The 11,966-nt window shown below is 43.4% G+C and overlaps 1 protein-coding gene across 1 annotated transcript in view; it reads right to left on the bottom strand.

The window, feature by feature from the left end:
* ADAMTS19 (ADAM metallopeptidase with thrombospondin type 1 motif 19) overlaps positions 1-11,966 on the bottom strand; it is a 286,395-nt gene that overhangs the window by 218,706 nt on the left and 55,723 nt on the right. The window contains exon 4 of the mRNA XM_038403950.2: positions 260-432. Within this exon, the coding sequence (XP_038259878.1) occupies positions 260-432 (173 nt within the window). The remainder of the gene's footprint in view (positions 1-259; positions 433-11,966) is intronic.

Below are 11,966 nucleotides of genomic sequence, written 5' to 3'. Positions count from 1 at the left end.
TAATCAAACAATCATGCTATTCAAATCCCACTTCTTTAGCTTATTATTATTATTGAAGGTACAAGATATATCTGCAGAATCATAGCTTCTGTGCTGCTGAACATTCATGGTACATTCTGATAGTCTGTTTAATTTTATGGAATGTCCACTTAGAGTTAATTATGCCTGTTGAACAACTGTAATAATTAATTCAATCAATCTCCAGGCATACATTTTTCTTTCTGACAAAATGCCTTGATAAATTCTAAGAGTTTCCTACCATATTTAAGATGGTTAAAATAAATCGCCTGGCAGCATCTGCTCCATGATATGAAACCATAGCTGGATCTGCAACCACTACAGTTTCTATATTGTACTCCTGAGGTAATTTATAGGAGTATCTTTTTTTTCTTCCTCTTCCTCCTAGTTTTTGATTCCTGGATTTTCTTTTATCTGTAACATAAAAATATTGCTACATGAATTCATCCTTTAAAATAGAAGTTTTATATTATATTATATATTTATATATAGTATCACTGACTTGATATTTTTAGGATTTGCTAGAAAAAGAGTTATACTATAAAATGTCACAGCCAAGACATCTGGGAGTGGAGAGATAACTACAACTACAGGATTACAATAGAACTTTGATTTTACAAACACAAGTCTTATGAACAACCAGTTATACAAACCATTTTTCCCAATGGGAAGGAGGGGGTAGAAAGCCCATAATGAAGGTGATGTTGATGAAATACAAGTCCACATCCCTTCATATTCTGATGCCTTCGATGCACTAGAAATCTCTTTACAATGGTTTGTGGGACAAGAAAAAAGCAGTGCAGTGGTCCATACTGCAACTCATGCACTGTACTACTTTAACTCAGACACTGAATTTTATGAACTCCTCAGTACCCAGGTAGGTTAGTAAAATAGGGGTTCTACTGTATATGCATTTATAATACAATGTAATAATTAATACATGCTAACATGTATTTGCTGGGGATACTTATCCAGTCATGCTTAGTTTGAGGCTATGGACAGTATTCAAGCATCTTAGCCGCTAGTCCAGCATACTGCTCAAGCTGGAATGCTGTCCAGCTGCTGCATGAGTACATCAGAGCCAGGGAAACTCTCTTCACCTTCTTCCCTAGTTCTAGTGTACACATGTAAAACAAACGAGGATTTTGCCTTTAGTCTGGCTACTGGAAGAATACTAATTAAAGTCATGGGTTGACACAAAAATAGGGTCACTGATGTTACAAGAGTATCTCCCTATCTTCAGAAAATATAGGAAAAATCTGCAGTCCACACACCTCTCCCCCTTCCTATGTCCCCTCCCCCAACACACAGAAAGAAAAATCTGGATTGAAACACATTCACGCACCTAGGAACAAGAGCATGTTGTACACATGGACCAATTCATTAGTAAATATCAGGGGACAAACTCTGTTTTGGAAGAAATGGTTTGAAGGGTCATATACTGGAGGATTTAATTGAAACACTTTCCTCAGTTTTACAAAAAGGACTAGAAAAACAGGACTTCAAAGTAAAAGTTGCTGTGATTATATACAGATAAAATAATGCACAAAAGATGACTTGAGTAAATGAGTTTCTAAGTACACAATAAACTCCAAATTGAAAACATATTAAACTCATAGATGAATAGAGACTACCAGTTCTTGTTTATCTAAAGCTGCTTCTTCAACAATACAACAAAATTCCCACTACAATTTAGGTAATTATAAAAAAAAATTTGAATTTATTTCCGGGACCAGAAGGTAGCCAGGTATTTATACCGTAATTAGCAATACTAATTTTAAAGTTTAATGAAATAACAAAATAAAATGCAGCACTATCCATGATTCCTATTGGACTATGTTGCATGTCACAAAAGTTGGGATCCTGATTTTGCTCCCATTTAAGTCAAGTAAAATAACTCTCAGAGCTCCATGGTGTGGGTTTGGATCCTATGTTTGAAACACAATTTATGCTGGAGATAGCAATTATAGGCACATGTTCTGAGATGGTTCAGGCATTAGGAGATTTGAGCAAAATGTTTTTCAATTGATCTGTTTCATCCCTACGTGGTAAATTCCTGTACACCATCTTATGAATTTCAGCATGCTTTCCAAAACATAAAAGTAACTTTTCACAAAAGTACTAAAATAATCTCCTTAGGTTTAATGACTTCAAAAAATATTACTTACAGAGTAGTGAAAGACAATACAATACTATCTTTAAAAATATGTTTATGAAAAATTGTGGTTTGGAGACACTCCTTCATAAGGGACAGAGTTAAGAGTGTGGAAATTTGGAGATGTGCCCTGGAGGAAGGGGTTGGGAAAACCACATGGTTGTGTGCAGCAGCTCACTACAGAAGCTCTCCAGTTTGTTTTATTACAGTTTTATTCCTTTCTCAATCAGTGGTTTGTTGTTTAATGAACCCCAAGATCATTACATGGTGTCAGAAGTGCTGAATGAGAAGGAAACTGCAGTGATTTTGAAGTTAACTCCTGTGTTTGCAACTGAAAGCAGAGACAAAGGGAGGCACCAGAGAAGCATGAGAAGCACCAGGCATAGAGGCTTTTGCATGTATTTGGTGAGCACAATAGTAGTTCGACTAACTTAAGAAAGTGTGGGGGAGCCCAAAATGGATGTGTTGTAATCTCGTTCCAGTCTGCAATTGTCAGGCAATGTTCATAAAATCATAATTTTTTTTTGCGTGTTGCTGGGAAGGAAATTTTGGATATTTATAACAAAATTAAGTTTGAAGAAGGTAAATGCATGAAGTTAAATAAAATATTGACTACATCTGAGTAATATTGCATGCCAAAAAGGAATGAGACCTTTGAGCAGGACCGGATTAGGGCAGGGGCTTTACGGGCTGCGTTCCAGGGCCCCGGCTCAGTAAATTGGATGCATCCTCAGGGTTTTGGCAGCTAAAATTAATGAAAAAGCTCAAACCTATGCACATTTAATACCCTATTTGGAAGATACAAAATTTTTACGCTTATCCTTCAGCATAGCTTCAACATCAGAAGTGTACCACAAAGCCACACATATGATCTATGAACATATTAATGGTGTTGACACCTCAGTGGACGACATCATCATCTGGGGATCAATGAAAGGAACATAATCGTAGACTTCAGGAAGTCCTGCAACTACAGCTGCAAACCTCAACTAAATAGGGAGAAATGTGTTTTAGGGGTTACAGAACTGACTTTTTTGGGGGACATTATTTCCAATGAAGGTGTAAAACCTGATAAGAGGAAGATTTCAGCCAATGAAATGATTCCATGTTCCCAGTCAAAGAAAGATGTCCAATGCTTCCTGGGAACGGTTAATTATCTTGGGAAATTCATACCTAATTTATCTACCAAAGCAGTGGCTTTTAGAAAACTTCTAAAGAATAAAAATGAATGGTATTGGGGTGCAGAACAGGAGGAATCATGGGAAGGTTTAGATTACTGCCACACCAACAGTGTCCTTTAGGCGGTTTTATTGTCCAAACTTAAAACAATTCTTCAGCTCACCCTAGGCTATAACTCCCAGGGGATTTTTTCCCTTTACCTTTCACATTGTTACTGCCTCTCCTTCCAGGAGACACTGGCAGTCTTGCTACTCCTGATTTTCTGCCCTGTTCCCAGAATACCAACTCCTGAGACCTTTTCTCTCTAGAGGCCCCTTTTTAGAACAGGTCCTCACTGCCTCCCCTCACAGGGGACTCTGGCAGTCCTGCTTCCTAGCTCTGATCCACAAGGTCTCCCTCATTGACAGTCCTCCTCCTTCCCCTGACCAGAAGCCCTCTTCTAAAACCAAATCTGGGTCAGCTACTGTAGCACAGGCGCACTGGCTCTGCTCCCTCTTAAAGGGTCCAGTATAACACTATACAAATTTAAATATACTTCCTTCAAAGCTAAAATAATTTTTAAAATATAAAATAAAATTCTGATAGATATCTTAATTCTAATATCTCTGGCCTTTTTGCATGACCTAAATTTAGTGTATGTGACTTGTCCTTAACTTTACACAGATGATTGTTAATTATAGAATCATAGAATATTTTATTAAGTATATGTATTTTTGTCATTTTTTGAGAATCAGTTTCATTAAAAACGTCAGTGTCAGGATGCTGACCAAGAAACACATCCTACAAGCCATTAGAAGAGGAGGTTACTCACCCTGTGCAGGTTTCAGAGTAGTAGCCATGTTAGTCTGTATTCGCAAACAGAAAAGGAGTACTTGTGGCACCTTAGAGACTACATTTGTTAGTCTCTAAGGTGCCACAAGTACTCCTTTTCTTTTCACCCTGTACAGTAACTGATGTTCTTCGAGATGAGTGTCCCTGTGGGTCCTCCACTCCAGGCGTTGGTGCATCCCTGTGCCTTCGCTCCGAGATTTTTACAGCAGTACTTGTACCGGTCACACACGTGCAGAGCCTGCCCCCCTCTCCCCCGCCGTTCTGAGTGTATCTTAATAGTACTCGTGTGCTACCAATCTCCTCAGTTCCTCCTCTGCAATGGAGGCTACCTCAACTCTGAAGTAGAGTGGAGGAGGGTAGGTAGTGGAGCACCCACAGGGACACTCATCTTGAAGAATGTCAATTACTGCACAGGGTGAGTAACCTCCTCCTCTTCTTCGAGAGATGTCCCTGTGGGTGCTCCACTCCAGGTGACTTAAAAGCAGCGTATCTCAAGGAGGCATGGACTTCAGATTGGTAGGAATGCAGTAGATAATACAGCTCTGCCTAATCATGTATCAGAGAGAGGGCCTTGAGTAAGGGCATAATGCTTAACAAATATGTATTTAGAAGTCCAAGTGGCTGCTTTACAGATGTCAGCCAGAGGAACTTTGCATAGAAAAGCCACAGAGGTAGCCACAGATCTAGTGGAGTGAGTTCTGATGTCAGCTGGAGGCGTAACTTTCTTTATCTGATACCACAGTCGGATACAGTCAGAAATCCAGTTTGAAATAGGTGTCCTTTTGGAGCGCTCCGCAATGGAGACAAAGAGTCTAGAAGAGTTCCTAAAGGGCTTGGTTCTATCCAGATAGAAGGACAAAGCCCTGCATACATCTAATATATGCATTGTGTACTCAAAAGAGTTTGCATGTGGTTTAGGAAAGAAGGTTGGTAGGTGTATTGACTCATTGATGTGGAATGATGAATGCACCTTTGGAAGAAATTTGGGGTGTCGTCAGAGAGTAACCTTGTCCTTAAAAAATAGTGTGTATGGTGGGTCCGCCATCAGAGCTGCTGTTTCTCCTGCACACCTGGTGGAGGTGATTGCCATCAAGAATGCTATTTTCATAGAGGTGTAAGAGGGAGCAAGTTGCTAGGGGCTCAAATGGTTGTTGAGTTAAGCAGGATAATACTAAGTGAAGGTCCCACCGACGGTTAGGAGGTTTAATGTCCAGGTATAGGGTTTGGAGTTCTTTGAGAAAACGCTTGGTGATTGGATGAGCAAAAACAGAGGTATCATCAATCTTGTCATGAAAATTTGTAATAGCAGCTAAGTGGACTTTGATGGAGCTAAAAGAAAGACCAGATTGCTTACGGTCTAATAGATAGTCAAGTATGGGCAGAAGAGGTGCAGAAGTAGGAGGAAGTTGTTTCATTGAGCACCATTGTGTGAATCGCTTCCACTTTCGGAGATAGGTGACGTGAGTAGATTGTGTTCTGCTATGTAGGAGCACACTTTGAATGTCCTCAGAGCATACGAGTTTGTTTTGGGAGAACCACGTAGGAGCCAAGCATTGAGGTGAAACATGGACAGGTTGAGGTGAAGAAATCAACCGTGTTGCTGCGACAGGAAGTTTGGAGAGAGGGGCAATGAAATTGGTGGACGAGTTGACATTCTGGTGTGGAACAGATACCATGGTTGTCTGGGCCATGACAGGGCAATCAGAATTACTGTGGTACAATCTGTTCGTATCTTTGTCAGAACTCTGTGGAGAATTGGTATTGCAGGGAAAGCATACATTAAGTTTTGAGCCTGTGAGATCAGGAACGCATCTCCTAGGGAATGTTTGCCCAATTCAGCTCTGGAGCAAAATTCGGGACATTTCTTGTTCTTCGCAGTTGCGAAGAGGTCCAGGGTTGGATAGCCCCAAACCAGAATATACTGCATATGATTGTGTCGTTTATCTCCCATTCGTGATCCCAGGGAAAATGTCTGCTTAGTTTGTCTGCGGTGGTATTCAGGGCCCCGGGAAGATAGGCGGCTGATATCCGGATGTTGTTTGTGAGGCACCAATTCCAGAGCTTCATGGCTTCTGTGCAAAGCAAATGAGATCGAGCCCCTCCCTGCCTCTTGACATAGAACATGCATGCGATGTTGTCTGTCATTATCCAAACATGTTGGTTCTGAATGAATGGGAGGAAGTGACGGCATGCATTGTGTATGGCTCGCAGTTCTAGGACATTTATGTGTAGGGAGGCTTCGGTGGATGACCATAGCCCCTGGGCTGTGTGGTGGGACATGTGTCTCCCCATCCCATGAGGGATGCATCGGTAGTCATTATGAGTGATGGGGAGCCCTGGAGAAAAGGGACTCCTGAGCAGAGGTTGGAGGGAACTGTGCACCATTGGAGGGAGTCTTTGACTCTGAAGGGTATGGATAGAGGCTTGTTTAGAGCATGTACATTTGGTCTGTAAACCAGGGTCAACCAAGCTTGGAAGCACCTCATGAATAGGCATGCATTTTTGACCATTAAAGTACACAAGGCCATGTGGCCTAATAGTTGCAGGCAGTCTTGTGTAGTGACCTGGGGACTGTTGCGAAGTTTTGTAATCAGGAGTTTTATGGTGTTGAAACAATTGAGCTGGAGAGATGCTATTCCCGTTTGGAATCGAGGTGCGCTCCTATGAACTCCAGTTGTTGGGCAGGAGATAATATGGATTTGTTTTTATTTATTTGTTGGCCAAGGGAAAGGAAGCAAGTGATAGAAAGCTGAGTAGATCAAAGTGCTTCGTCGAGTGTTGAGACTTTGAGGAGACAATCGTTGAAGTAAGGAAATATTATAACCCCCTGTTTCCTGACGGTGGGCAGTAACCACGGCTAGGAGTTTGGAGAAAACTCAGGGGGCAGGAGATAGGCCAAAGATAGGCCAACACACTGTATTGAAAATGTGTCGAACCGAGGATAAAATGAAGAAAACATCTGTGGGCCAAATGTATAGTCACATGAAAATAGGTATCCTGTAGGTCGAGGGCTGAAAACCAATCTCCCTGCTCCAGCACTAGGATTATGGTGGTGAGGGTCACCATTTTGAACTTTTGCTTTTTGATAAATTTGTTTAGCTGAGGTCAAAGATCGGTCACTATCCCCCAGTTTTCTTTTCTGTTAATAAGTAATGGGAATAGAAACCTTTCCCTTTCCCTCTGTGTTGTTTGGGAAACAACACAATTTCCACTGCCCCCAATTGAAGGAGATGTTGTACTTCTTGGAGGAGCTGTTGCTCGTGAGAGGGGTCCCTGAAGAGGGACGGGGAGGGTGGGTGGGTGGAAGGTGGGGAGAGGAAAGGGATAGAATAGCCAACAGTGATGACCTCTAAAGCCTACTTGTCGGTGGTAATATTTCGCCATTGATGAGAGAATGGGCTTAGGCGGTGACCAAAAATAGGGGCAGGCAGTGTAAGCGCTGAAGTGGGAATACTGTTTTCTATACCCTCAACCAAGCTTCAAATTTGCTTATTGGTCGGAGGGGGTTGAGATGCTGGCGAGGAAGTGGGATGGTGGCATTGGTATCTGGGTCCCTAGTGGTGCTGTTGTTACTGTTGCTCGTGAGATCTATGGAATTACTGGGTGTATGTGGGGTAGCATGGTCGCTGGTAAGGCTGGTATCTATATTGTCACTTCTGGTTGTAGGGGTTTAAATTCCTAGAGACCGGAGAGTTGCCCTGGAGTCCTTCATGGAATGGAGTACATCATTTGTGGTGAAGGTGAATAGTTTGTCACCGTCCAAGGGGAGATCCTCAGTGGTACTCTGGACCTCCTGGAGAAAGGAAGAGGATGAGAGCCATGACCCTTGGTGCATCATGAGTGCTGTGGCAATGGACCATGCCGCAGTATTGGCCACATCCAGGGCAGCTTGAAGAGCAGTGTGGGAGATGATTTGTCCCTCAGAAACTATGGCTGTAGATAATTGATCACATTCCAGAAGAAAAGAAACAACAAAGTCCATGAATTTATTGTAATTTTTGTGGTTGTACTCTGCTAGAATGGCTGTATAATTAGCAATGCGAAACTGCAATGTGGAAGAAGCGTATACCTTACATCCGAGCAGATCTAATCACTTACTGTCCTTGTCGGAAGGAGTGGAGAGGGGAAACTGATGTTTGTTCTTTTGATTAATAGCATCTACTACCAGCGAGTTTGGTACTGGGTGAGTAAAAAAGAATTCCGAGCCCTTGGAAGGAATAAAGTACTTTCAATCCGCTCTCTTACAGGTAGGCAGGCTTGCATCCGGGATTTGCCAAATGGCCTTGGCAGGTTCTAAAAGGGCTGCGTTGATAGGTAATGCAATTCTAGAAGAAGAAGGCTGCAGGATTTCAGTTAGCTCATGCTGCTGTTCAGGGACTTCCTCCAGGTTAAGTCACAACTCATTGGCAACTCTTTTAAACAGGTCTTGAAATTTTGAGAAGTCATCCAAAAACATTGGGGAGGAGGAAGCAATGCTTCATCAGGCGGAACAACTGGTCCTACCAGGTTAGAGGCAGGCCGTGCTTGATCTTGCAGTTGTGACAGGGCTGCCTGGTGTCTGGAGTCAGTGGCAGGGTCGTCCATTGGTGGTACTGAGCAGGTCTCACGCCTGACTGCATTGGTATAATGAGTGTGGTCTTGAGCATAAGGAGCCCATGGAGCCCAACACTGCCACTGTGGTGGGAAGTGCATGGGTGGTGCCATCCAGGGGTTCACACACCATGGGTCAGGACCCTCGGAGTAGGATGAGGCACTTTGCTATGACCACTCTTGACTGGGGTCTGTGGATGGGAGATCTGATAAGGTGAACATTCTCTCTGCAGCCCAGATTCCTCATCACTGGAGGAAAGCTGTGCGGACCTTGCCTGAGTGTCCGGAGAGAAGTAGGTGTTAAGTAGCGGTGATTGCAAGATAGGTGACACCGGGAGGTCCCTTGAGTGTGTGAATTGTGGTGCCACAGTGCCTCTGTGAGGGGAGGGCTGAGCAAGAGGAATTTGTTGTGAGGAGGGATTCCTCTGCACCGGTGTCCCGAGCATTCTGTCACTGCCGGCTAGCTCAAAGGCTGATGGTGCCGGGAGAGTGAGAGGAACCTCCGGGAGGGTCAGGCAGGCTGGTATGCATTGGCACCACTTCCACTGCGGTGCCAAATGGTGCCATGTGAGAGGCAGGCAACTGAAAGCCTGAAGCCTCAGCACCGGAGGTTAGTGCAACCGCCGCAGCCGCAGGCGGGTTTTGCATGGCGCCAGAGGAGCCAGGCGCATCAAAGGTACTCAGCCAGGGGAGTGCGGGGAGGGAAGCAGTACCTGGAGAAGGCTTGTCCCTGCGAAAAGCCTTTGTGTGTGAGAGAGACTGATGGTTTTTTGAGGTTTTCTTTTGTCTCTTTGAAGCATGGGGGCTGCGGTGTACAGCAGAGTCTGAGCCCAGGTCTGAGGCTGGTCCGAGAGATTTTTGCAGCAGGAGTAGTTTTAGCTCCCTGTCTTTGCATGCCCTGGATTTTGACTTGCTGCAGTGGGCACATTTTTGGGGGAGGTGGGTCACCCCCAAACATTTAGTATATTTAGAATGGCCATCTGAAAGAGGGATGGCATCATTACAGTTAGAGCTTAAAACTGGGAGAGCCAGGCATGTCGGAAGTGGCTGCGCTGACAGAAATAAAAAAAGTGTGTGTGGGGGGGTTGTTTTTTTTAAATTGAAGAAAAGAGACGGGAAAGAGGGTACCTAACTATAACTGGTAAGCTAAACTAAGAGGGAAAAAAGTTGAACAAGGGAGAGAAGAAATTCTCTAACGAGTCTGCTGAGCTCCATCTCAGGCCAGGGATGGTAGAGAAGGAAGTGAGGAGACTAGTCATGCATGCATACTATTAAGGTACACTCAGAGCCGGGGAGCAAGCTCTGCACATATGCGACCGGTGCAAGAACTGCTGTAAAAAATCTCTGAGCAAAGGCACATGGACATATCTACACCTGGAGTGGAGCACCCACTGGGACATCTCTCGAAGAAGAACTATAATTTACAGTGCAAGCATTTAATGCTGAAAGACAAGGTTATAGCCCTAAATCTAAATAACAAACTCATTTCAGTTACAAGAGACCTCTAGTGAGTCATTTAGTCCATCCACCTATATCCTAGAAGGACTGATTGATTCCAGTAAAGTTTCCAGCAACATAGTTTATCCGTTGTTTGATTCTCAATTACAAATGGCAGCTATCAACTAAAACACCCATTTTTTTCATGTTCTCTCTGTGTGTGTATATATATATTGTGACGGGGCAAGGCCAGATGGCTATAGAAAAGTAGTGGGAGATAGATATATTAGCTCCAGGCTAAACAAATCCCTGGTACCAGGTTAAGTAAAATGGAAGCTGCTCCAGGTCAATTAAGACACCTGGGGCCAATTAAGAACTTTCCAGAAGGCAGGGAGAATGCTATGTTACTTGGGACACCTGAAGCCAATCAGGGGCTGGCTGAAACTAGTTAAAAGCCTCCCAGTCAGTCAGGTGGGTGTGCATGTCAGGAGCCTTGGGAGGAAGTTGTGCTGTTGGAGAGGCTGAGTAGTACACACCATATCAGGCCTGAGGAAGGACCTTGAGGTAAGGGTGAAGTGGAGCTTAAGGAAGTGAGGGCTGCTGTGGGGGAAGTAGCCCAGAGAATTGTATATGTTATGTTTCAAAAAGGTCAGCTACCATAGCTGATACTATTAGGGTCCCTGGGCTGGAGCCCAGAGTAGAGGGTGGGCCCGAGCTCCCTCCCCCACCATTGCCCCTTGATTAATCACTGAGGCTGGGAGACAACAGAGACTGTGCAAGGAAGGATAACTTCTCCTCACCTCCCTCATTGGCTTATGATGAAAATGGTTCAGTAGACTGTGACCCTTGTCTCTAGAGAAAGAAGGGTTATGTGGAGGGTCACAATGAGCCTCTCAGGCTAGCAAAATCTGCCAGGAAATGTGGGACCCACGGAGGTAAGGACAGAGCTTTGTCACAATATATAGATAGATAGATAGATATCTTCCTACTGTATTTTCCACTGCATGTATCTGATGAAGTGGGTTTTAGCCCACGAAAGCTTATGCTCAAATAAATTTGTTAGTCTCTAAGGTGTCACAAGTATTCCTCGTTCTTTTTAAAGATGGCACGTACAACATCAACTTTGAATTCTTTTCTATAGCTATAGAAAACATGAAAGATGAATAAATTGCTCAGAATCATTCACTGTTGGTTCCTGTAACCATGCCTAGGAAACTTCAGCCATACAGCAGTCCTCATGCTCTGACCCAGCCTCTTAGGAGCACCATTTAAGGAGGGATTGCTATTTCTTTCAGCCTTGATTGAGTTCCCAAGCTGTTACTACATACTACTTCTACCTTCCTTAAGGACAAAGGCCTCTTTCCTCTCTCCATGGTGCCCAATAATAGTTCCCCCACATAAGCAGTCAACGTATCAAATTCCCTACAAGAAAAGTGCATTTGGCATAGACTAGAAAAAAAAAGAGAAAATATAAAACATTAAGCAGAAATGAAAAAACCACAAAAAATAGGAAGGCTGAATTAGTTATATGAAATATCAGTTAAATTACCCTAGAACTTTGCTTATTACCAAGTGTCTCACTCTCTTTCTCAGCCTAATGGACTCCCAGTCAATCTCTGGTCTTTCTTGTGGGCCATTTGCTGAGAAAGGAGTGTGATGTGAGGTCTGTGTCTATGTCTTGGTATTTGTGCCTGATACACACCCATAAATAAAATGCACAAGGCTTGTTACACATTGCATTAGTGCTCACCAGCTG

This window comes from Dermochelys coriacea, chromosome 5 (genome assembly GCF_009764565.3).
Source record: "Dermochelys coriacea isolate rDerCor1 chromosome 5, rDerCor1.pri.v4, whole genome shotgun sequence".
NCBI classification, from domain to species: Eukaryota; Metazoa; Chordata; order Testudines; family Dermochelyidae; genus Dermochelys; species Dermochelys coriacea.
The sequence above is the reverse complement of the archived record's forward strand: the minus strand, read 5'-3'. Positions and strand labels throughout refer to the sequence as shown.